The sequence below is a fragment of the Prionailurus viverrinus genome, chromosome B4 (assembly GCF_022837055.1).
Source record: "Prionailurus viverrinus isolate Anna chromosome B4, UM_Priviv_1.0, whole genome shotgun sequence".
Lineage (NCBI taxonomy): Eukaryota > Metazoa > Chordata > Mammalia > Carnivora > Felidae > Prionailurus > Prionailurus viverrinus.
Window position 1 is genome coordinate 94,228,271 of NC_062567.1, and position 27,979 is coordinate 94,256,249.

General features: G+C 35.6%; 1 protein-coding gene across 1 annotated transcript in view; it reads left to right on the forward strand.

The window, feature by feature from the left end:
* TRHDE (thyrotropin releasing hormone degrading enzyme) overlaps positions 1-27,979 on the forward strand; it is a 397,960-nt gene that overhangs the window by 361,105 nt on the left and 8,876 nt on the right. Inside the window, exons 13-17 of the mRNA XM_047868299.1 lie at positions 678-825; positions 2,731-2,828; positions 3,299-3,406; positions 24,896-25,063; positions 25,585-25,725. Of these exons, the coding sequence (XP_047724255.1) occupies positions 678-825; positions 2,731-2,828; positions 3,299-3,406; positions 24,896-25,063; positions 25,585-25,725 (663 nt within the window). The remainder of the gene's footprint in view (positions 1-677; positions 826-2,730; positions 2,829-3,298; positions 3,407-24,895; positions 25,064-25,584; positions 25,726-27,979) is intronic.

Genomic DNA, 27,979 nt, shown 5'->3' on the forward strand with positions numbered 1-27,979 from the left:
TTCATATTCTCTGAAGAATCTGACATGGGTCCCCAAGGTGACAAAGAATATATTTTGAAGGAAAAATAATAAATGGTAGAGTTGAGTCTTTTAACTTTTTTGGAATTTGAACTCTATTAAAATCTAACTGAAGTTTTCATAGGTGTTATGGAAACCATTTCTTTTGAAAAATGCTCATATCATAATATGATAGAGATAGTCAAAACTGTAAGTTGCCACTTTAGTTTGATTATTCTTTTGAAAACAATCTGTGTTAAATATTATTACACAGAACTACATGAAGAGCAAAGAGAATGCATTGAGAAACTGAAATTGCATTTCAGTAATCAATTATTTTCAATTACATAAGGCCTCTGAAGAGTTTCTGTGAAGGAAAGTACCTAGAGTTGATTTTATTTAAATTCCGGAATTCTTTCCTTTTAAAAAATATGCATTCTGATATTTTGGTGTGTGTAAATTTTTAACTCTCTAACTCTGTATATATTAAGGTACATGGCATCCTAAGTAGGACTATATTTAAAAAGTGAGTAATTTTATTTTTATGGCCCTGGGTATGGCTTCTTTATACTGTGATGAATCTTGCTTTCTGCCTTTTATTTGCATAAGTGAAATCTTCAGTTTTGCATCATCATGTATATTTCCTGCAAATAATTAACTTTAACTTTTTCACTGTACAGAGCTGGCTCTTTGCCTCAGCATATTCCCCTGGAGATTATCAGATACCTGTCTGAGGAGAAGGATTTTCTTCCTTGGCATGCTGCCAGCCGAGCTCTCTATCCTCTAGATAAATTACTGGACCGCATGGAGAAATACAATGTCTTCAATGTAAAAAGACATATTTTCTTCTTTCTTATTTTCGGATGATGAACTGTTGTCTCATTATCTACTTTATGTAACTGATCCTGAGTCATTTGCGTTCCTTCTTCGAATTTGTGTTATCATTTTTGTCCTGATTTTCTGTGCAACACTGATGATAATTACTTGAGGAAGAAATTTAATACAAGCTACTTTTTATTCTGGCCTAAAAGTGTCAATTAAGCTTACATGACTCAGAATTTAAGAACAAATATTAAAAAAAAAAAAAAGAACAAATATACATGGCAAATCCTTAAAGTTCTAACTTACTTTCCAAGAGTTAAAGGGCTCTGTGTTCACAAAGGACTTACCCTGGGTAGAGGGATCCCAAAGATCTTAACAGAATATAGACAGTTTCAGTAAAGATTCTTAGTCATTATTTTTATCCAAAAGGGCATAGTGAATTCAATTCACTTCCTTAATTAACAAGGATAAGATCAACATTGAGGCGAAAGCCCATTCATAATTGGGTCCAAGGGGATACAGGAGAGCAAACAATAGATAATCCAAATAGACATGAAGACATGACAAACATTCCAAAATGTTACCTGACCAGATTTCCTAAGCTGCAGCCTGATAAACGCAAACTGCACTGTAGACACCACCTAATCTGATTTAATAACCATTTTGAATAAGATTAGGATTAACTATGGCTAATGAGTTTTTGGTTCCTAAATTTCTTATCACAGCGAGCCTTTGCATATGAGACTGTGTCTCTGTGCCTCCTATCATCTTTGAGCACCCTTTGGTTTCCTTCAGTTATCTTAGCAGCCTGCCCTGTGTTTTGTAAAATCATCCCATTTTTTATGACACGCTGGCTCTGCTGATTAGCCTACATGTTTGGAATGACTCGAGACTAGATTGCCATTGCATGAAATCTGTTTATTAGCACTCTGTAAATTGTCTGATGGCTATCAGAGTTGCTTCTTGTTTTCTTCTTCGAAGTCTGCATGAAAATGCCTCTGTTCTAATATTTTTTTTAATTGAAATAATCCTGGCTTGCCTGTTCATTGTCATTAGTTTTGTCTAATCCCTTACAACACACATGCAAAACAAAATGTGTCTTTACAGCTACGGTATAACTTTTATCTGCTAGAGAAAGACTTATTACACTTCTCTTTGCTCTCAACACAGAGACACTGCAATGTTAAACTTCCATAAAAGTAAAATACATTTTTGTGTATATTTGTACTTTGGAATAATATTTCATGTCAGACACCTCAATTTCAGTAAAAGTTGAGAATTGCTTTTACTGTAATTTCAGTGCTTTCATTCCTTTGACAAAATTCAAGGACCACATTAAAGTGAGGAGAGCATATTTTACATTGCTCTCTAATATTTAAATATATCATTAGCTCAATGGATTGTTGACTTTGAAATGCCATATTTTTTACTGCAGAGCGTTCTGAGTATGTCAGGTTCAACAATGCCAGGCTATTGGCTGTGCTTACCTAATTGTTTTGCATTCGATGTGCTCTGTTGACATGAAATGCATAAAAGTTTGGTGCTTATTTTCATAAGCTGTATCTACCCACATTTGTGCATGTGCGTGCATGGATGACATTATCAATATTCCTCAGTTTCCTTGTTGTGCTATAAAAATTGTCATCTAAAATATTTAATAGTGCAAATTACTTAATCATTCAATAGGAAATAAGGAGTAGTCTTCCTCCATTGTGATTGTATTTTATCCTTATTTTCTATATTTGAAATACTAAGCTGAATAAAAGTAGAGCATTTATCATGCCCATTATTTTACTGATATTTTAAAGAAGGCTTCTTTAGAAAATATTTTAATCTTATTTGTAATTTTAATTATCAGCATGGAGACGTTTGAGACTGACATTATCTTTATGTCCTCTAACTCCCATTTAGGAATATATTTTAAAGCAAGTTGCAGCAACATACATCAAGCTTGGATGGCCAAAAAACAATTTTAATGGATCTCTTGTTCAAGCATCCTACCAACATGAGTACTGTTTTATTTTCTTATTCGCTTCTTTTCCCCCAGAGCTGTACAATAGCATACTTGTAGTACCATGGTGACTTCAGCAGCATGAGATGATCTGTCTCTCGTTCTGCATCTTTCATTTCCCTTTACTGGGAGGCCTGCTGATGTACTCATCAGTGCACAGTTTCCACTACCTGGCACTGAGAACAAAAGCATGTCTTTGTCGTGTTTTAATATAAGATCATCCTTTATTAGTAAAGGGGAGATTCAAACCCGTGCCCCTCACTGTATTATTGTTTCCAGAGAAGACTTTTTAGTATGCATAACTTCTACTCTGCCTAGCCATCTCTTCCTTAGCAAAATAGGATTTCTGTATCTGAAAATTATTTTTGTGCTGATTATTTACTTCTCTATGGTTTATGTAATAAGTTATCCTTTCTCTCCGGATAATAACACTGCATTTTAATTGTTTTTCCTTTTGACGGTACCTAGAGAGCTACGTCGAGAAGTTATAATGCTGGCATGCAGTTTTGGCAACAAGCACTGTCATCAGCAGGCATCAACACTTATTTCAGATTGGATTTCCAGCAACAGGAACAGGTAAATTGAACCAAATCCTATATTTCTGATATGATTTAATACTGCTCTCAGATTCTCGGTTGATACATTGCTTTTATCAACTGGAGAAAAACAAGACAAGGAAAAACCCTGCAAAGCCGTGTTTCAGGTTCACAGCTTACAAGGTAACAGCACAAAAGCCACAATACACTTACTTTTGGAACATTTTGTAGAGTTTTAAACTAACTTTCTTAATGTAGGCCCTTATTCTCATAGATAAGGTGTCAGCTTATTTTGAATTTGGATAGCTTTGCTATTCCGTGAGAACAAAATAATTTTATTTAGGCCAAATTCTAAGGTTCTTTACAAAGGTTGTGGTATTTATTCATAAAACACTGTGAGCATATGATGTAAGTGAAGTAGCATAACAAACGTTAATATTAAAAACTAAAATCAAAAAGGTTATAAAAAAGATCTTTACTCTTTTAGTGACCCTTGACAGAGACCTCAAACCTGTATCTTATCTTGGAATTTCACAATATAGGATTTTAGTACATAATGTGATGTTAAAATTGTTTGATAGAACTGCCTTTGATAAAAAAAAATATTATTCCAAATGTCACTTGTTAATGTTAATGAAAAGAATATTAAGCATAAAAAAATTGAGGATCATGATCTTTTCACTACAGTTTTTAACCCTTCTTATGTGTCTTTATATTTCCAAGGACGTTGATGTTCCATTTCTTATTACACTTTGGGCAATTTATAATCGCTCTTTCCCAGTCTTTGGCCCCTGAGTTAAGGAGAGTGAGCTCAGAGGGGTGGAAGCTAGGGGAGAGTTTTATTCAGGTGGTTATATTTTGCAAGCCACGATGGGCTAGTCCCTGATCTGAGTGTCTGAGATGACTCCATGGGAACAGAGAAAGGGACTTGGTCTAGGTGAGCATAGAGAACCACAGAGAGTATAACCTGCTTAGGAAACAAATTGGTTTTTGTCTTGTCGAAAGTGACCTAGGTTTAAATGTAGTATCTAACTGACTCCAGATCAGAGCATAGCTATCCTACTTTAAAAATCTGTGCAAGAAATCTTTCACTGCACTACTGAGTAATTTATCCTACTATCTCACCTTCTTTATCATGGTCTTTTTTGCTCTTTAAGTGAACTGTTTCTGGTCTTACCCTGAGCCAAGAAGGAAAATATTTTATCACTATCATCTTTCAATTGATCCATCATGTACTGGACAGTGATTAAATCTGTCACCAGTCTTCTCTAGAACAAAAACATTTTCATTTATTAACTTTTACTAATGATTATCCTTTTTGTGAAGTCTTCTGAAAACTATTAAACTTGAAAATAGTAAAATGGAAACTTTTTTTTCCTTTTTTTCTACTACCTTCTTTAATTCTACCGCATATGGTTGAATGACAAACACATAAAAATTTATCCAAGATCAATACATCCATAATAAGATACATAATCGTAAATACATATGAGAAGAAAAGTTGAAAGATATTATTTAAATATTGTGGTCTCTATTTTCTTCCATTTTTTGATTATTCATTTGTTTATTTGTTTCATTTTGCTACACATGCCTTTTCTCAGACCCAGTATTTGTTTGTTAACCCTTTAATGAATTTACCCAAGTTAAAATGTATTCTTAACATTTTATTAAAATAACACATTCACCATTGCATTAATGCCGTTTCTATAGAGAGTATTTAAGCCTACTATAACTTAGTACCTTTCTATTTTTTTTAACATTTATTCATTTCTGAGAGACAGAGAGCAAGCATAAGTTGGGGGGGCGCAGAGAGTGAGGGAGACACAGAATCCGAAGCGGGTTCCAGGCTCCAGGCTGACAGCACAGAGCCCAATGCAGGGCTCAAACTCTCGGACGATGAGATCATGACCCAAGCTGAAGTTGGATGTCCAACTGACTGAGCCACCCAGGCACCCCACTTAGTACATTTAAAACTACAGCTATTGAGAAAATGCTATTTTTTTAATAGTTCATCTATTTAGCAAAATTTTACTGAGCAACTCTCAATACCAGCTTGTGGCAGAAAGCAAAAAGAAGAGGGAGAGCTTAAAATGAGGAGAAAGTACAGCTCTATAAACAGATAATTAATTGTTCTTTGAAGCAAGAGCGAGGACAGGGTGTGAACACCAAGAAAGGAGGATTGCTGCCTTGGAAGAATCACATTCACCCTCCTGAGGAGTGAGCAGGATCCTGATGGATGGACAAGGGCAGGCTGGAGGCAGGGGCAAGTGCCCGAGTCCCTACGGTGGGTAGACGGGGATCCCAAGCGGAAGGAAGGCACATGGACTGATGCCTAGTTTAATGAGTGCAGCACGTTTTGACTTGTGAATTTGAACAATCCATCACTCCCAAAATTCCCTTATAAATGAAAGTTTACATGGAAGTTGTCAGCTCATTTCAGTTTTGATAACTGTGCCATTTATTTATGGTAAAATAATTAAATTGGGGTCTAATACTTTATGGTTCTTTTGTTATTTCCTTCATCATTTTTATATTCTCTGCTTTGCTTTCTTCTACAGCTGGGTAAGTAAACATACTAAGTGGAACTAACTCTGCGTTTACTAAGATTTGCTCAGCCAACCATATGACATGTCACTACATACATAAGTGACCTCCTGCAGTAAGGCTGGCTGGTACTCACCTGTGTGTGAAGATCAGAGATTTAATCTGCATTTTTTTTTTTTTTGATGACAGCTGAATATTAAAACAATAGTGTAATCCTGTAGTTGATGCTGAATTTAACTTTCTTAAATTGAATCACTGAAGAAGACAAGGTTTCTTTTTAAATGTTCCTGAAGTAATACACCAGGCAGTTTTGTTTGTTTCCTTGTTTGTGTTTAATGGGAACATTAAAAACCATCTTTAAAAAAAGCCCTGGGAGATGCTGTGTATTTATGCTAATAAGCCGAAAGGACACTGAGTCATGGAATTAGCAGAGATTGCAAATCTGGGGTGCTGTGATACTTTACGACCTCATCTTGATATGCTGGGGAGGTAGGTCAAGTCAGTGACATTGGATTTAAGAAAATAGAATGGATTTGAAAGTTGGTGCAGGGAAAGGTAATGGAACCAAAATGTGCATTGAAAAGCTAGAGGATGGTAGCAGCAGAGAGAGAGAGAAAAATTCAAGAATTACAGTGAATGATAAATTGAATGAGTCGACATTCTGGTCCCTGTTAATATATTCAAATGCTCCAGTGTGTTGAATTGTAATGGTGATGTCATGCATAAAAATGGATGAGCTACATTCAGGTCTTGTTAGGCTGTGATTTGGGCACTGAGTTCAGCAGAACACCACATTTCAGAAAAGAGACAAATTGCCAACCATTCAGTAGAGAACAATACAAATGATAAAAAGATCTTGAAAACACGAGCTGCAAGAGGAGGTTGTGAGACCTGAAAATTGCACTCTGAAAAAAAAAAGACAAGATGATAGCCTTTTTATGTATAAAAAACATAATGAAAAGGGCAGAAATTGGTTTCTTTCACTGATTGGTACAAATAAACAAGAAATAGTTGGCATAAGCTTCACTGAGTAAAATATAGGGATTATATTATTACTGCAGGTGAATTATTATTTAAAATTTCTGTAGTAAAACACTATTGGGATTGTACAGTTTAACCATACAGAGATGACAATATGGTAATATGGGGTTTTATTTAATAAAAAAATTAACCTTAAATTAAATGTGTGTCCACAATAACACAGCCTCTTAATTTTGTGATAAAGTGTTATTTTTCAAATAATGTCAAAAAGTAATATTTAAAGCTTTAAGCCAATACAGAGTAAAGATTTAAAGTATTTCATTTCATTTCAGGGGTAGGGTGAGGGCCAGGGGCAGAGGGAGGGATGGAGAAAGAGAGAGAGAGAGAGAGAGAGAGAGAGAGAGAGAGAGAGAGAGAGAGAATCTTAAGCAGGCTCCACGCTCAACACGGCATCTTACACAGGGCTCGATCTCACAATCCTGGGATCAGGACCTGAGACAAAATCAAGAGTCAGACGCTCAACTGACTAAGTCACCCAGGTGCCCCAAGTATTGAATTTTAAAAAGTATTCAATAAATAGTGATATTCATTCCCTAACATCTCAATTGATAACTGGTATCATCACTTTACTTAAAAAATATCTTGGGAGTACATAGGTGACTCAGTGGGTTAAAAGTCTGACTCAGCTTGATTTCAGCTTGATTTCTCACGGTTCATGAGATGGATCCCTGCTTCAGGCTCTGTGCTAATGGTGCGGAGCCTGCCTGGGATCCTCTCTCTTCCTCTCTCTCTGCCCCTGCTCCACTTGTATTCTCTCTCTCTGTCTCTCTCTCTCAAAATAAATAAATAAAAATTTAAAAATATCCTGAAACTGTGGAATACCTTATATATTATGGGCTATTAAAAATGTATATTGAATTGAAATGAATTGGACATTTATTTTGAAATGGAAAAGTTAAGGCCATTCCATAATAAAAATTATAAAGTAGAGGAACTTCTCTGGTGCTTTGCAACATACATAATACATAAACTTCACTACTCATGCAATTAATTATGTTACTGATACTATTGTCTTTAATGATGATGATTATAATGAAAAGTATAGTTGTTTATTGAGTGGTTAGTACATTTCAGGTGTTGGACTAACTGTTTTTTGTGCATGATGTCCTTTTTATTTCATATTTATAGAAAACAAATCTAAAACTCACACAGGCTGTACGACTTGCCAAGATTATATAACAATAGGTAGTGGATCTGGGTCTCCACTCCCAGACTGCATGTGATTCTGTCGTGGTATATCAAATTACTGTATATCAGTAATATATGTTCAAAAAAGGATTAAAAAACAAAGAAAGGGTAAAAAAAAGACAACCCAACAGAACTCGAGGACTCTCTACAATGAGTATAAGCAACAGTTTTATGTAGGTAGTGCTCAGGAATCAGCCTGTGGTTCTCAAATCTGGTCATTTATAAGGATCATTGGGAAGAGCTGTGAAACAGTTTGCTGGGCCCCACCCCCAGAGTTCTGATTCAGTAGGTTGAATGGGGCCCAACCATTTGTATCCATAACAAGTTTCAGTATGATGCTGATGCTGAATCAGCTGGCCTGGGGACTATGCTTTGGGAACTACAGGTATAGGGAAAGGCTACTGTCTTCAAAGTCAAAGACACCAGTGATCAAATTTCAGCTGTGCCATGGAATGACCTGAGGAAAGTCACTTGGTTTCATCATCTGAAAAATGGCAATAATATTAGTAACCAAACAAGTCATGAGAATTATATGAAAGAATGTCTGTTTATTAATTAGCTTTTATAGGAAATCATAAAACATGAATCATCTTTGGAGTTGCCCTCTATTTGTTTTGACCATACCCCGTGTAATAGATGGTATGAGTTTTATTTATTTTTTTAAGTTTATTTATTTTGAGAGAGAAAGAGAGGGAGAGAGAGACAACATGCACATGTGCACAAGTCGGGGAGAGGCAGGGAGAAAGAATCCCAAGCGGTCTCTGAACTGTCAGCATGGAACCTGACATGGGGCTTGATCCCACCAACCATGAGATCATGACCTGAGCTGAAATCAAGAGTTGGCTGCTTAACCACGGACTGAGCCACACAGTGGCTAACCTGGTGGTGTTAGTTTTCAATGAGGAAGGTAGGAATAGGTATAGAATAGAGTGGTATAGAATGCTTCAATATCAGATCTTCTCTGTAAGTTTTGGGGTTATAAGCATGTGACCTGTAACATAAAATACGGAACAAAATATTACCATAGAGATCTTCAATTAAGAGAATGGGTACGTTTGCCGTTTTTCTCTTGCTTTAAGAAATACTGCCTGGCTTGGCCTCTAGGTAAATATTTCTTTGTACACCCTCCCTTTAATTGGCTGCTCATGTCCCTCCATCAGGCATAGCTCATTGTATCTCACAGGAAAAGAGCTCCAGTTAAGGTCCTTTCCTTTGTGTCTCCCTCTGTCCATCAATGTTCACTTTTCTTACGTGAGAACACAAAGGGGGACAGACAAAAGGCTCTTTTTGCTACGGTCTGTGTGTCTGGTTCAGAAACTTCATGTTTTCTTCCCCTAAAAACATAGATCCTAATTTATTGTCCATGTTCCCAAGTTATTATGGTCCTATTCCCTTTGTTCTTTATGATGCTTTTTGTATTCTTACTATAAACTGTCCTGTGATAAGTTTTCATAAGCCAAAGTTATACCAGCCAGACCTGCCATTTTAGTGCTCAGTTACCAGCACAAGCATTTTGCAGACAGGTGAACCCAGCAGGGAGTCTGTATGGAGTAATGCAAAGGACAGGGCTGCCCAAACCTCAGGCAGGGGGGTGGGGGGCAGGGGTGAGGAATCCGGTTTGCTCCTGGTTTGTCATTAGACAGCTGTGGCTTTAGAGGAGTCAGTGTTTACTCCAAGTCTCAACCTTGTTTCTAAAGCAAGGGCAGTGCCCCCAAATCATCAGTGCTTACATCAGATATAACAGTCCAAAATTTAATACTTACTGTGCATGAACATAAAATCATACATCTTCCTTATGATTTGTCAAATTCTGGTTCTCCTTTGATTATTAGTATATAGTTATTTGATTATTATAAAGCTTAAAGGGTATGTCTTCAGTTATTCATGTGTTCGGTAAGTATCTATCGAGCAGCTACTCTGTGTTGGAACTGTGCTAGATGCTAGACAGTGGAAAGGCAAAGTTCCTTCATTCAGCTAATGCCGGCCCCATTACTTACCTGGCACTGGGAATATGTGGTTCATGCCCTGACATACCCCAAAGGTTTGTGGTGGGGGCAGGGAGAGAGTGTAGGAGGGAGACAGCGATTGTTCAGAGTAATCATACAAAACTAAAAATTAAACTCAGAGAAGCGCAACCAAGAAACATGTGCTGTTCTGAGAGACTCTCATAGGGGATTTGACTAGATCAGAGAGACAGAGAAACCTTGCAGCCCTTAGAGCTAGTGGTGGAAATGAAGCCACATGGATATATTTGACTGAGGAAGGAAGACTGAGAGGAGTTAATGATTGCTTGGATATAAAGGGGGAAAAAGGAAGGCATTCATGACAATTCACCAGAATAATCCAATAGAGCTCAAACGTTTACACATATGAATTGCCAAAGATAACATTTTTAAGTCTACATCAAAAACTCTCCACCATATGTGAAAGTAATTGCAAGGATTTACCTTTCAGTATAGTGTAAATAGACATTTTTCAACAAAATTCTTTCAAAACTCTAAATGTATCCAATGGAGTTGAAACACCCTAGCTATTTTATACCTACCATTAGCCATTTAAAAATATGATTTATGTTCTTACTTAATAGCCACACATTTTATATTATTCTTTTCTCACCAAATTGTATTCTAATATAGGATATTTTTGCTAGAAAATCCTTTTGGATCACCCTATCATACTTTTCTGCAACAAGAAACACATATCACACATACAGACACACACATACACATAGTTTTTTCATGTCATAAAATCCTGTGTTAATTTTTTTTTCTAAATTGAGTTTTCATTATAATGGTTACTTGTATATAATTGATCAACATAAACACATGGCAAACTTTGATAAATAATGTCCTAACATAAAAATAAAAATTGTTAGAGATGTAAAATTTGAGATTGGCCTTTTTATTTCCCAGTTTATATATTCACAGACAAATATTACTCACTGCTAGAATAAGAAAAGTTTCACCATGTTTTATGTTAAAGTAGAAACTTAAAAACTTTTTTTTATATGTTTTATTTATTTTGAGACAGAGAGACAGAGAGAGAGCGCACACACAAGTGGGGGAGGGGCAGAGAGAGAGGGAGACAGAATCCGAAACAGGCTCCAGGCTCTGAGATGTCAGCACAGAGCCCAACATGGGGCTCAAACCCATGAACTGTGAGATCATGATCTGAGCCGAAGTCAGACCCTTAACCAACTGAGCCACCTAGGCACCCCATTACCGAGAAACTTTATACAGAAAACTAAATAGATAGGAATGGAAGGTGTTATATTATAGCAATGTAACACTTCTTTTGTCTTTCCGAGTGTTGTGCCAAAAATTACATAGGAATTGATCACCAAAATTTTTAAATTATCACCTGACAATTTGCTAGGGCATTTCTTCAGATTTTGTGGAAACAAATTAAAACAAAAACTGAAAAGTCATTTTCTAGATATCAACATCAGTATTTTGACTTTTTACTTGATATTGCAGTACAATGCATCCTCAGAAGATACAAGATGAGTGAATGAGAAATATGCCTTTCTCCTGGAAAATGAGGGAAAGTGGAAGAAGGGTTTTTATGAAAAGAGAAGTATCTATATGAAAGTTTAGAATGTGGAACTTAATTGCTGTAACACTACCTATAGCCTTAAAGGAATAATGAATAAAGATATTCTTTAAGAAGTCTTACCTGCAGAGACAGGAACACTTCATTTTAAAGGCCATGGGACTAGGATGTGGGTAGAAATGGAAGAATGAGAGATATATTAATTTGTCTAGGGAGAGAATATAACGTAGGGAAAGAGTTCAAGGTGAAGAATTGAGAAATCACAATATTGAACAGCAGCTGGGTAAAATCCAGACATGAGTTATAGCCCTTGAAGCTTAACATTTCCAGTGTATTCTAAAATTGTTTTATTTCCTCTACCAATTTTCATATTTTTAAATTTATTATTAATCTTTTTCACTATAAATACAATCTATTTAAAGATGGAGATCTATCTGTAGATACAAATATGTAAAAATGGTAGTCTCAAATATGTGTAGAATTTATTCTTATAAATGTCCCCAGAAACCTGTATAATTCTTAATTTTACTTTCACTCATTTCTCCTTGAAAAATACAACTATTTGCACTCTATTTTGCCTTATAAAATAAGTTTAGTTCAAAATAGATTTTATGGTTTTCTCATGTGTATTTAAAATTTAACTCAAAGCAGGGGCACCTGGGTGGCTCGGTCAGTTAAGCGTCCAACTTCGGCTCAGGTCATAGTCTCTGGAATAATTCACAATTACCATAAAAATCATCACCATCCTTCACAACATATTTAACATGCTACGTCACTCATCATGATGGATGCAGTGGTACAGGACCAGGTTCCTGGGTCCACATTTGGATAACGGTGTATCTGGTTGATAGCAGACTTGGTTTTTAACTTTCAGCTTTATTTCTAAAATAAAGTAGTATAGCATAGTTCTTCCATAGTGATACGTATTCTTAATCAGTATTAATTCAGACTCTTACAGTACTTGACTCAAGTACCACATATATCTTGAGCATCTCAGGCATCATTCTGAAAGACCCCAGAGATCCAATGATGAACCAAAGGAAACGGTTTCTGCCTTCCTGGAGCTTATAGCCCAGTGGAGTAGAGTGTGACTAATCGGATGTCATAAGAAACACTATAAGATTTTAACTGTATTGAGAAGCCAGAAGGGAGATTTATAAGAAAAGGACAATTTGACCTGTCAGTGAGACTGACATTCTGGCAGAGTGACAGCTGACCTGAGGCCTACAGGAAAAACACACATTCCTCTGGCAAAGGGAGAAAAGAGATGTTAAACAAAAACACAGTGTACGAGAATGGCCTTCTTCTTCAACATTGTTTCTAAAGATTAAAATCTTGGTACTTTCCAAAAATTTAGCTGTTTAGGCAGAGTATGTACTGACCCAAGGACACCCTTAGAAATCTTGCAATTTTTTTTTTCAGTTAATCATGTTTGTTGTGTTTATATTTGCTGAGGAGAGCAAAAATCCCAGTTAATTGATTATGCACCTTCATCAAAACTTTAGGAATTCTCTCTTCTAAAATTAGAGTGTGTTACCAACAAAAGTGTTCTGGAAAAGCTACATAGAAGAAAAATCATATATGAAATGTAGGAAGTGTGCCTGCTATCTGAATTAATACAAGTGTGAATTCCTTTGTCAAACTAGAAATCTTCTTCATAACCAGCAATCCTATCTGATTTGTCATTTGTATAAGTAGAGGTCATATATTAAGTAGTGGCTACACCTATATAGAAACAAGGGCCTTAGTATCTATCTTTTCCTAAGTTTCTCTGGAATCACACTGAAAGTACCACCTCTCCTGGCCATTTGGAGAATTCAGTACGTGCTAGTTGAGTTCAGTCCATCACGGGAAAAATATTCGACTAAATGACCTACCTACTTGAGGGACTAACTACTCTAGATGTATTTTTTTAATTTACTTTTTGGTGTAGCAGGGACTTTAATTGCCTCAAGAGCTAATATAACTTCATTAAGTGCGTATTTCTATTCATTTTCTTATCATCATATTTAGTTTCTAATCTAAATACTTTAACGATTTTATATTCTAATATAAAATTCAGAAACAATCTTATGCTTCTTTTCTTTTTCCTGACACTTTTGGCTTTTTCCTGACATTTAAATTTAACACACACATATATATATATATATATATATATATATATACATATATATATATTAAAATATATATATTGTAGCCATGCATAGAGGCAATTAGTCAATAGTATTTTTTAAGGTATTTTAATTTTTACAAAAGCATGCTTTTGAAGGTGATTTGATTTAATTTAACTGTTTTTCTTTCCAGTATGATTGGTATTCCCCCCCATTTCTGCCAATAGTAATCTTCCTATCATGCTCATATTGTTTGCCTGCTATTATACCAATTTCGGGCATAACGCTATTGAACTTTTGTGCCATCTATCAAAAGATATGCTTATTGATCACTTATAGAATGGCTCTATTTTAACCACCTGCCCGTTTGTCACAGTACAAGTGCTAAGTGAGTATGGATTTACATGGACAACACAGGGAGCAAAGTTGATTAACTCACAGTAGTGATCATTATTATTTACTAAGCCAGAGCTGGAGCACCAACAGAAATATTTGCAGCTTCCAAAACATTTTTACTTACTCACAGAGAGTAGATTATGCTAATGGATTCCGGTTCGGGTTTATTACAACTGCTACCAACCATGATAAAGAAGAAATTTCCTCTACATTTTCCAAAAATAATATAAACACTGAGAAACACTTCAGCAATAATAACAATATTCCCTTTTTATTTTTTCCCCTTGTGATTAAGACTTAGGATAGATTCTCTATATATGATTCATTCTATCTCAAAATTAAAATGAAAATAATTCATGTTAGTCTTTCTAATGATAGTGTGATAATGCTTAGTATTGTGATAATGCTGATGAAAAATGCTTTATAAGCATTAAATATTGTTCTTTGATATATATTTGAAAATATCTAAAAGTGAGAAAGAACTTTGATGACTTGTAATTTCTTGGCCATAACAGGAAAAATAAAAGCACATGCACACACTGTCATGGGTTGAAGGGTGACCTCTAAAAGATGTGTCTAGGGGCACCTGAATGGCTCAGTTAGTTAAGTGTCTGACTCTTGATTTTGGCTAAGGTCACTATCTCACAGTTCATGAGTTTGAGCCCCACATCAGGCTCTGTGCTGGCAGTGTGGAGCCTGCTTGGGATTCTCTCTCTCCCTCTCTCTTCCCTGCCCCCCTCTCTCTCTCTCTCTCTCAAGAATAAATTTTTAAAAGTTTAATAAAAGTTAGGTTTAAATCCTAAACACTATCTATCAATATGACCTTATTTGGAAATAGGGTCTTTGCAGATGTAATTAAGGATTTTGCAATGAGATCACATGGACTTAGGGTAAGCCCTAAGGTAGAAATTGAAGTAATTCATTTACAAGCTTGGGGATGGCTAGGATTGCTGGAGGCACAGGAAGCTAGAAGAAGGTATTGAACAGATTCTGTGGAGCCTCCAGAAGAAAGCGATCCCGCTGACACGTTGGTGTTAGACTTCTGGCTATAGGAAATGTGAGAGAATACATTTCTGTTGTTTTAAGCCACTAAATTGGTGGTAATTTGTTAGGGATTATGAAAGCTCTAGTAAATGCATACACACATCTTCAGCCTCTCATATTTGAAACTTGGTTTGTAATCAACATTTTGCATTGTTATTCTTTCTTTGATGGAAAATCAAGGAGTGGCACAGAGACACAGTTGAACTTTTAACTTTCCTTAACTTCTTCCTTCAGGTTTTTATCAAGAACGGGATACTGAGAAGGCACTTCTTACTCCTCACAAAATTCAGACAAAAGTACTATCGTCAGTCTTCATCCAATTCTTTTTGTAAATGTGTAAAATACATGGGAATGGTCAGTGGTATGAAAATAGAATAATTATGTGGCGATATCCTAAAATTCACTGCAAAAAACCCATCTTCATTTCTTAGGATCCCTTCTAAATATTTTGAGAGTCTCTTCTTTTTTCTTTTTCATGACTTGAGATTCTTCTTATAATTGAAATTTCAAATATAAAAAAAATTGTGTGACTTCTATTTTATCTTCATATATAAATAAATGTTACTTATTTTTTTCTGCAATATAGAGGGCAGGCATCCAAAATACACGCTGCTTCCTTGTGTATGCAGAGTACGTGCCGGTTACATGTACATGTAAATACATACATTTCAGTTATTTCAGAAAATCAAAAGATTTGTGTCTTTTAAAATTGTTTTTAATGTTATTCATTTCTTGAGAGAGAGAGAGAGCGCGCGAGAGAGAGCGCACGCGCAAGTGGGGGAGGGGCAGAGAGTGAGGGAGACACAGAATCTGAAACAGGCTCCAGGCTCTGAGCTGTCAGCACAGAGCCGGACGCGGGGCTCGAACCCACAGACCGCAAGATCATGACCTGAGCCGAAGTCCAACGCACAACCACCTGAGCCACCCAAGCGCCCCAGTTTGTGTGTTTTCAAAAGTATGTTTTTCTTATATTTATCATCTGCCAGTGCAAAATATGCCTTTTGGCCTTATTTTGTAATTTTGTCATTCACTTTTGCCATTCCCCTTTCTTCCAGGACCCAGCTTATTGGTTTTTTTTTCCCAATAATTTTCTATTACCTTATATAACAGGAATAGATTCTTTTTATTTTTAATTATCAAATTTAATTAAATTTATCCTTATTCCTTAACGCATGTGCACGCACACTTACACACACACACACACACACACACACACACACACACACACATGAGGTTTACCAGGGATTTCACTGCTTTTCACAGAAAGGTCAAAGTGAAGTTAAAGAACATCTAGAGTACCTAGGATTTGATACAAATAAGAATACTTCTGTATTTTTAAAAATTACAGCATTTTTTGTTGTTGTTGTTAGTGAGTCTACCAGTTAAGCCTCTGAAAACCTACAGAATTACATGTTGGTTAGTGTGCACACACACACACACACACACACACACACACACACACAAATAGTAAATTTTACTTCTGACCAAAGTAAAAATCTACTTTTAGTTGGGGATGTTGCTAGTGAGAAAAATACATTACTTACTGCCTACCCATGACAGCTTAGTGCTTATGACTAAAAAAATTAACTAAATTGTCATAGTTGATTCTTCCCCGGGCTGGAGAATCAGCCTTGTTAACTTCAGCGACCTTGATAGTGCATTAGAAATGAAAGTAAACCACATTTGCACAAGCCCTCACATTTATAGATGTAGTATTTTGATGGATACAATAAATCTATGTAATTTCCAACCTTTCTATGAAGAATACAAAAGACAATGAATGTTGCTATAAATTATTCCTAGGCAATAGGAGTTATTTGTCAAGGTGGAGCCCAATGTCATCCAGTGGGGTTTTTATAAACACTCAGACATGGGTCATGATTTGAATGAGAACAGTGCTTATGGATTGCTGATGTTACTAATGTGTCATTCCCATCATTATCTCCTGTCTTCCTAGTTAATGTACTGATTCCTAATCATCACGATTCAGACAACACGATTATACACATGTAAATTCAGACTTCTTATCACAGCAGGTTTACAGTGCTATGACCATAGTTGAATGAAAGAAACTTAAAGATCACAGCTCAAGACAGAGCAGATTCTTTGAGAAGCCATGGATAATGGGCACCTGATAATCAGGAAACCATTAATCTTCTCTCTTTTTTTTTTTTTTTTTGAGAGAGAGAGAGACACAGAGAGAGAGCTGGAGAGAGAGAAAGAGAGCGAGAGAAAGAGAATCTTAAGCAGGCTCCACACCCAGCGGGGAGCCCTACTCAGGCACAATCTCACAACCCTGGGATCATGACCTGAGCTGAAATCAAGAATCACATTTAGCTGACTGAGCCACCCACACGTCCCCAATTATTTCATCTTTAACACAAGCGTCTATAAATAGGGCAATTAATCAGCCATTTCACTTCTACTACAATTGTGTACCTCTAAAGTTTTAAATGATGTTATGGTCTTAGAGCTATTTATATTAGCAGGCTCACTGTTTCAGAGTGAGTCATCAGAGGTATCTTATTTTTTTTTTTTTTACTTTTGTTAGGAAGCAGTTTGATTTTTTTTGAGCTCTCATGGGTATAATTGACTCTGGATGTCATGAGGTTCTGAGTTATGAAATGTTAAATAGCAGTGTTCTAGGCTTTTCAGTAGAGTGTTTAAAATCCAGGCCAAAGAAACAGTTTAATCAAATCAGGTCACAAATTCTCTAATTATTTGCTTTTTTCCCATTGACTTTTCTGTAGGTCTTTGTCACTGCCTGTCTTTGTCATCATCGTGCTGAATTTTCTGGCCTTTCTGTACATTTCTCACTTGTGTCTTTTCTTTCTACCTTTTCTTTGATGTCTCCTTCTTTTTATCCTCATTGTAATATTGTCTGAGCCACCTAGTTTCTTACGTTTTGTGCTTTAACAATTATATTTTAAAAAGTGGTTTTATAGCCTAAATATTTACCCTCACCAAACCTCTTCCTTCCTACCCTGTAGAAATAAGAGCTACTTTATATATGGGACTTAAAAATTTTAGGTGTAATTTTATATATTTTTTTTCAGCTTAAGTAAAGTGAGTGTCACTTTTAAAGTACATTTATTTTAGTTATAAAAGTCATTTTAAAGGAGTGCTGTTATCTTAAAATATAATCTTTTGATAAATTCAGGAAATTAACAGTTAAAATGAGCCCCCTTCAGCAATCATTTTTCCTTTCTTCAGGGAAGAACAGCATATACCTCTTTGCAAATACGCAAAATTAAAATATAAATAGCTACTGAACATTTCAGAACCCAGGAATTTTAAATATCTTTGGTTGGCCTATTATCCACCAGGTTTATCCACTCTATCTTTTGAGGACTAAAAGGTCATGAATACTGGTTTAGCATTTCTTTTGTTATGCCTAAGTTTCAATAGGAATGAACTTGCACCATGCAGACACAAGTGGGCGGAGCCCCTAAAACAGCAACCCTCGCTGCTGTGGGAAGGGTGCCGGACAACCGCGTTGCTGCCTAGTGTTCTTCCCACCCGTCATGGTCTCATACTTCACCTGGGTTCTGCTCTCCCTTTGCTAGGATTCTTGTAGAGAAGAGATGCTATGAAACAATCCTGCTTCTGGTTGCCAGGGTGTTTATATGGAATCAGTGGCACGTTTGATTGACAAGTATACCGGTCAAGTTAGGTGGGATTATAAAAGTGTATTTTATTGTAATGCCTGAAACTTCATGTATTGTCAGTCGTGTTTTTATAATTACTCATTCATTTGTAGAGAGGTTGTCTAAAAACTTTATATCTGCTTTCATTTTAGTCCTGTACTCTTTCGGGAAAGATGGAGAAAGATATTTGTTGCCACTTCGTACTACTACTTACAGTAATAAAACTGACGAGGGGGATGTCATTACCACATATTGAGACAATTTTCTATGTACCTTGCACTTGGCTATGCACAGCATTTAGATAACACTCATACTGAGCCCCTGATAGGTACCAGGCACTGTGCTGCACTGGATAAACATTATCACATTTAATTATTGTAATAACCTTGTAAAGAATTATTTTTCCCATTTTCCAAATGAGGAAACTGACGCTTAGGTGCAAAAAAGTCACATATTCTTTCTGTTATGCCCAGAATTCATGATCCCCAAAGACCACTAGGGAGCCGAGTCCGATGCAAAAGCAAAGAGCCTTTATTCGAGCTAGCTGGAGCTCAATCCCCTACCAGTACTGACGCAGCGGTGAGATACCAGGGAGAGAGAGCGAGTTTCAAAAGGACAAAGGTTTTATTGGGGCCTAGGGGCAGCTGGTGAGGTAATGGCTATGGCCTCAGCCGATTGGCTGGGGAAGGGTCCGAGTCCTGTTAGGCAGGTGGGGGGGGGGGGGTGTTACTCAAGGGGAGGAGGTGTGGTCAAGGTGAAGGACACAGAATAAGATGGAGTCCGCCGGCGTAGGCCCGCCCTTTCACTTTCTAAACAGCTTTAAGTTTTATTCAAGATAGTTTTCTCAGGAGCAGCTAAGGGACAAAGGAATGGAGATGGAATGAGAGAAGCAATAGGGACTATTGTGAACAGGATAGACCTTTGTAAACGCAGGTTATTTTTCAGTCTGATATTTTAAAGTCAGGGATTACTCAGGAAGAAGTAAAAGTGCTAGTACTTAAAAGGTCAAACAAGATTCAGAATGTTGGTGAGGAAGCCTCAACCAAAGCTATCTTTTAACTTTTAGATTAGGCAAGTGATTTTTCAAATGAATTAATTAAATACAAATTAATTAAAATAAATTAAATGGTAGGCCACACTCTATATTCATATTTGGTGCCACTGAAATAAACAGGGGCTCTTAGAGTGATTTCAGAAATTTTTTTCATTGTCATTGAAAATAATTAAATCCACATCACTAATGAAAAGAATCTTGTACTAACAGAGCAGGAAGGGACTTTAGAACTCTTGTACTTTAGCCTTATCAAATTAGGGTGAAAAATGAAGCCCAAAGCAATGACCTTGACTTGCCCAGTCCTAGAGGCAGTTATTGGTCCAATTAGGTCTACTGAGAACCTACTTAGAAATAGACCCATATCATGATTAAGCATCAAAATTATATTTTAAAATAATATTTTTTTTTCCCTTTGGCAAATATAATTTCCTCTGGGAGATATTTAACTGTACTATCAGAATTGTTTTTGCATATTATTCAACAACATTTTTCAGTATTGGAATATGTTTTACTCTAATAGTAACAGACTTGTGTCTTTACAAGTGTAATTACACATTTATTTATCATATTTTCAAAGTAATTGTAATATTTCTTAAATGGTTAAATTTGAAATATATGAATTAAGAAAAGAAAGACTAGTTATCTATAATTCCCCAACCCAAAAGCAAATATTAATTGTCTCTTGATTTTTCTTTTAGTTTTTTTTTTTTAATATTTTATTTATTCTTGAGAGAAAGAGAGACAGAGCATGAATGAGGGAGGGGCACAGCAAGAGAGGGAGACACAGAATCTGAAGCAGACTCCAGGCTCTGAGCTGTCAGCACAGAGCCCGACGTGGGGCTCGAACTCACAAGCCGTGAGATCATGACCTGAGCCGAAATTGGACGCTCAACCGACTGAGCCACCCAGGCGCCCCATTTTCTTTTAGTTTTTTTAATCTAATGTACACATTATGTTTTTTTTTTAATTAAAGTTGTGGTATTGTATATGTATTATACTCATCCTTAATAATATATTTCATTATATTAAATAATGTATTTTACCATATTATTAGATATTACTCTATAATATATTATTCTTAGTAACTATTTATATCTTAATTTAAACCAATCCCTTATTGTTATTGTAGATATGTCCTGATGTTTAATTTTTTTTAAGTTTATTTATTTGAGAGAGAGAGAGAGAGCACATGGGAGTGCAAACTGGGGAGTGGCAGAGAGAGAGGGAGAGAGAGAATCTCAAGCAGGCTTTGCACTGTCAGCGCAGAGCCCCATGTGGATCTCAATCCCAGGAACCTTGAGATCATGACCTGAGCCAAATCAAGCATAGATGCTTAACCTACTGAGCCACCCAGGTGCCCCTGATTTCTTACCTTAAAAAAACAATGTAGCAGAGAAAACTTTTAGAGCAAAATCTTTGGAAAGTTTTCTAATTATTTATCTTAATTTATCAACCTACTTCACAATTTTCCATTTAATAATTAAAATTCCAATTTACTAAGATTTAAAATACTAGTCTCATTCCACCATCATTATTTAACTCAGTAAAAAAAAAAAAAATCTTATAAAAGTTGCATGCCTCTATTTTTCCACCTACTTAATTGTTTTACCTCCTACCCCAAAGCATTTTGTTTTTGTGCGTTTGCTTTTGGCAAAGTAAAAAAGGTTAAACATATCACCAAAATACAAAATAGATTATTTCAAGGTGATACTTTTTAGGCTTTTAGAATTTTTATGCTTTCAAAACTTGTACTGTACAAATGAACTCCGTCATGATCCTGTTTAAAATGAGAATAGAAAAAAAATATGGTGTAAGTTATACTAATTAGGTAATAATTTCTGCAATGTTATATCCTAGAAAAGATAAAGACACTTTTGGCTAAGGCTTACTCCGTTCATCTCTTACAAAGGCAGCTAGAGAGACTAGGCCTGCTCCTCTCTATGTATACCACACATACAGAAAAACAAGCACAGCTTTCCTACTCAGATAATAAAATTCCATTAAAATATTTGCTTCTGACGAAGCAGTTAAAAAGAAATGACTGTGGGATATTCACATGCTCATAGACAATTTCCATGATCATGAAAAGGATCCCTGTCTCCCTGCAAGCCTGGTATGAAGGATCTCACAAAACTCATTTGTACTGCTCATAACTATGGGTTCTGTGGGGTTTTCAGCCTATGCTTTCCAAACAAATGAGCCTCTCCATTTGTTCCTAATGACTTTGGTTTATACAAAGAGATCTTAAACTGTCCCCAGAGCAATCATTTTGCTAAAATGCTATTAGAACATCTTTACAAATTTAGCAACAAAGGGGGCTTCATTAACAATGGAAATCATTGGGAACCTTAGTAAATTCAAGGCCCTAAGTAAATTCAAGTCTCACCAGTTTTGTTTTATCTTCAGTGATGAGTACAATAATCTTGTGAACTATACCTTGACTCCTTATCTGGTGGGTGGGTAAGGAAGATAGGGAGCCGATGCCGTGGGGAGAGATGCTGGAAAAACCAGAGCGGTATTCTGTGGTTAATCAGCTCTGTCCTTCCTCTTGGAAGGAACCTTGTGAACCTTAAGCAATGCATATGCCTAGCAACTGCTAATAGAGCCATTTTTTTTTCCTGAGAGGTTGGGGATTTGCAGCTGAAACTGAGCACTGTTTTTCAATGGACCATCAACAGGGTTTAGATTATATATGTAAACATATGTGTGTCTCATTTTCATAGTAATCAAATTTGATACATCTGCTGTGCATGGAAGGACAGCTGCTGGCAAGCCTGAAAGTTGACCTGCAGCTTCTGGCAGAACAAACCCAAATTATGGGGTCTTTCTCTTGGTTTGCGTCTGCAGCTTCAGATACAGAACGTGCCCCTATTCTGGGCAGCTTTGCTTTTAAAGACCTCCTTTGTGACAGACAACTTTCATTAGACTCCTTCAGGGTGATCTGTCTGTCGTTATATTCAACGCTTTATTGCTGAGTGCCCTTTTAAGATTTTTTTTCCTCCTTGCTCTGTGTATGACCAGATTGCCATACAGCAGCTCCTTAAGTACCCCGCTAGCCTATGCCTTTATAGTCACCCAGAGGCTGCATTTTAACAAGTATCACTTCAATGCTGGCTAACAGAATGGATACTTACGGTTGGAAATCCACTCTTGCCAACGTATTTCTCAAAGATGACTGATCAAACTGTGTTTTAAAAATTAATTAAAAAAGAGGTTAGAGGTGACAGTGTGGCCAGTTCAGCGCCGAGAGAATTATTGGTTGATTTAGAGAAAGACTAGGTTTCTTAACGTTCTTATCATAGTTAGTAAAGATGGGTATAATGTATCTACCATGATTACACGCGGTGGCAGTGATTTCTGAAGCTCTTTGCTGGTTTCTTCTGATGTTTGTGTTCCTTTTGGTTCTTTAAAAACAAAACAACCAAAGTGCTTGCCTTCTAATGCCACAAAGAAAAAAATCTCCAGACAGCTAGGTTAAAATACCTTTTCTCCAAACACTCCAAATTACGTGTTGAAAGAGACAGAATGATATAGTTTTAGCTATCTGGGAACAATTAATTTTGTATGATACTTCTAGCAAATCTAAACATATGGTGTCCTGATACACAATCTTCAATATTCTGATTGGAGCCCTACTTAGCTGCTTAACAGAATAAGATTAAGCTTATTTTACTGGTAGTCATTCAGGCACTTCCTCCTGTTTTCCAAGTACTCCTTCAACCATAGCAGTGTTTTAACCATCAAGGTCCTAAATATTTATTTATTTTTAAAAAAATTTTTAATGTTTATTTATTTATTAAATAAATTTAATAAATTTATTTATTTTTGAAGAGGACAGAAGCAGAGCATGAGGAGGGAAAGAACAGAGAGGGAGGGAGACACAGATACCAAAGCAGGCTCTAGGCTCTGAGCTGTCAGCACAGAGCCTGACATCGGGCTCGAACTCACAAACTGTGAGGTCATGACCTGAGCCAAAGTTGGATGCTTAACCGACTGAGCCACCCAGGCAACCAAAGGTCCTAAATCTTTAGAAGAGATTGTTTTATCTTGCTATCCAGAGAAAACACTTCTTATTAGCCACATTCAAATTATAAGTGAGAAATGTAAATAATAGATCACTGAATGTGACACAAAGCAGAAATGCATTTTTAACTTTTTGTAAATATTGGAGTGATCTATCAGAAAATTCAGTTTTTAAAATGTGAGGTATACTCTGAGACTTGAAAGAACAATATTTAGTAAAAACTAGCTATGGTAAAGTAAACATGAGCATTTACAGTTTATAAATGGCCAAGACTAATTAAATCCACTCACAGTTTCCCACTGCAATATTTATTTTGAAGTCAAAGTCAAAATTTAGTCTATTTTTATAGTTACTTTTATAAATGTAAGGAAAAAGAAATTTCTACTTTCTTAAAATTTACTACTTATATCTGTTTACTACCTGTATTGATAGTCTTCTGGATTCCAAAACTTGAAGAGCTCTTTGAGAAAAATAATTTTAGAGAGACTTGTCTAAGAATTTAGGACAAAGTGTTTGTTTTAATCAAATTAGTCCCTTCAACCTGGGCTTTCTTGTCATTCTTGGGTCTACCAATTATGACAGCACGATCATTGGTTGATAAGTATATTACTGTTTGTGGGAATATAAAGCATCCTCTTTGCACTGTTTTTTTTAAGCATTTGTGTTCTGGTTTTTGTTTAAATATAGTATCAAGAGTGGAAACAAAAATTGCATTCAAAACTACCATTACATAAAGTACGTTGTTTTATTCACTCACTTGCCAATATTTTTGAATACTGTTACTATATAATATCATTCTCTTTCAGGTAGAAACTAATTAGCAAAATCATCTTTTTAAAAATTGACTGTAGTAAAGCAACATCTGTCTTTAGTTTAAATGCTATGAAGCTTTTCATTAACAGAAAACCACCATGGGTTGCTTCTTTAGAATACCACTAAATGTTAGAGACATCGTCTACTGTACGGGAGTCTCACTATTAGATGAGGATGTCTGGGAATTCATCTGGATGAAATTCCACTCTACCACAGCAGTTTCTGAGAAGAAAATATTATTGGAAGCCTTAACTTGCAGTGATGATAGGAACTTATTAAATAGGTGGGTCAATTGATTTTCTAAATCTATTTGTGTAATAAAAGTACTCTCTATTAACCAATCTATTGTGAACTCGATTGTGTTTCCTTGAATATATTGTAGTTACTCTAAAATATACTTTCTACAGGTAAGGAAAACTGCCATGTTGACTTGACTAAAGCTAGTTGAATTGAAAGATATACCTCTGTTTCTACCTAAACAGTAAGACAGTGTTTCATTATAAAAGGAAATGTTTACTATGAAGATTTTTTAAACTAAGTTTAGGTCATTAAAAGAGAATTGTGATTTTTCCACCTGCAAGATTTTTTTCAGAATTTAATTAACAAGTTAATTAAAATATTACGAACTTGTTTTTCCCCCTTCTATAAACAGAAAGTTGTTCTATTGATAAATTGTGTTGGTAAAGTCTACACTGGTCTATTCTTTTGAAATATATGACAAATTAATGCATATAATTTTTTGAAGGTTTATAAAAGTGCTTAAGTTATTGGGCTAAGAGTTTTTCTACAATTATATCTTTAAAGGCTTCTGAATCTATCACTAAATTCTGAGGTGGTGTTGGATCAAGATGCAATTGATGTGATAATTCATGTCGCTCGAAATCCACATGGCCGAGACCTTGCCTGGAAGTTTTTTAGAGACAAATGGAAGATATTAAATACCAGGTAGAAATAAGAGTTCATTTGTACTTGAGTAAATTAAAGGTGATATATGAGACATAAAGACCCAACTTTTTGTGTTAAAACCAAGGCTTAGATAATAGAATTAGATTTTAAAATAGTCAACTAATATGGGTGTTGCCACTTCTGGGAAACTCAGAATTATTTTAACAATTCTATAGCATTATTCATGTTTTGAAGATTAAAAACTGTGATTATATATAGAAATGTGGGACTAAAAAGGTTTAGCAGTACAGTTTTTGTGGAAACTCTGTTAAACTGTCTAAGGTTGGAGAAATATCATAAAACTTCTATATTCTGAATGTGTTGTGGAAAAAATGATTTATAAATCAGATACAATTATTATTTATATAACAAGAAAACTTTACTGCTGTAGAATTGTTTTAAGTTTCCTTTATTTTTTTAAAGTTTTTTTTTATTGTTTATTTGTTTTGAGAGAGAGCAAGCGAGGGTGTGCACAAGTGGAGAAGGGGGAGAGAGAGAGGGAGAGAGAGAGAGGGAGAGAGAGAGAAAATCCTAAGGAGGCTCCACACCGTCAGCACAGAGTCTGATGTGGGCCTCAATCTCACCAAGCAAGAGATCATGACCTGAGCCTAATTCAAGAGTCAGAAGCTTAATTGACAGGTGCCCCCGTTTGAGTTTCCTTTAAATATAAATACCATAAACACCTGAAATGAAACCATGATTTGAATCATTGTATAGTTCTAGGTGCAGTAGAATTCATTCCTGAGACATCTTGTTTCATGGTGAGAATTCTTCAGCCTCAATTTAAGAAAATATTTCATTATGTATTTAAATATATTGTAATGAATGTTGATTTATTACTCTGACAATCTGTATGGCATTTTAAAATTAAATTTATTAAAGGGCATGTAGATGCCACATGTTTTCAAACTTAAATGTCCTCATACAGTAAGCAGACCTATTGTTTTCTATCTCTTAAAAATTGGTGTGTAAACTTTGTTTTTAACAAACAACTTTATCAATTGCCCTTGTATAAATAGTTCAATTTGAATGAATGTATCCTATTAAAATACATTTTTATCTATGGATATTTCATTGTCAGGAAGCACTAATATTCCTAGAAGACACACTGACTTTTTTGTATTTGCAGCTCAGAAATTGGAATGATTGGAAGATTAGAACTTGATTTGCTGTCATGCATATAATGTAGTGAATAATCAGACAGAAAGCAAAATTAGTATATACAAGCAGTTCACTTTAAGGAGTATCAAATATCTGCCAATACACAATTTCTTTAGGGAGTGGTTTTGTATATCAGAGTTCAGCATAGTAGATGTATAGTTTAGTCCCTACCAAAAAACATTTGGTTCTTGATATGTTATTTTGTCTCACTCAGAGTCCCTGATCTCTAACTTAAAGATAGAAAGTTTGAGATTTCAACATACCTACAGATATGGAAGTGTTGAAAAATAGGATTTTCTTCATCCCTACTCTTCTATCGATCCTAGAACACTGGAATTCATGGAGGCACTGTCCAAGATTCTCTTTATTCCCTTATTTCCTAAAGATTCTCCCTGGCTTTTGTTGCCATCTACTCTAATGGTTTCAGTCACTCCCAAATCTATATCTCTTACGGAGACATTTCACCTAAGCTTCACCCTATGATAAGACAGTTGTCTGTTTGGACCTGCTGCTGAGGTGTACCTGCAAAGCTAAAGCCATCATTTTCCTCCTGTCTTCATTTCCTCAGTAAATAATCCACCAATTAATCAAGCCAGACACTTGGAAAACTACATATACTCCCCACTTTTCCTTGCCATCTGTAACAATTAGGCTTAAGATATTGTCATTTTAACAAGTCCTAAAAGATAACCTGTGATAGGTATCCTTAGCAAAATAGAGATCAGTAAAATGAGAAACCCTTCCAACACACTGACACAAAGTGTTCCTTTCTATAGGTCAAGAGTCAGGAATTTATATTTGTGGTACAAGGATTATGCAATCCAAATAAACAACTCAATATTTTAATTTAATTTAATGCCTACATGAAAAAAATGCTAATATTTTGGGAGCATTTCAAAGAAATTTGGCTCAGTTTCTAAGCATGAAAAAGGAGAATGTCAAGGTCAGTTGTAACTGACCAGACCAAAGGATCTGTGTGACATACTAATAATGCCCAAGTTTATCTTACAGTCCCATTTCCTTTTTTGGGGATTTTTGTTTCCTTATAGTAAACTAGGTTACTTTAAGTTGAAAGTTTTAAAAAATTTCTTCC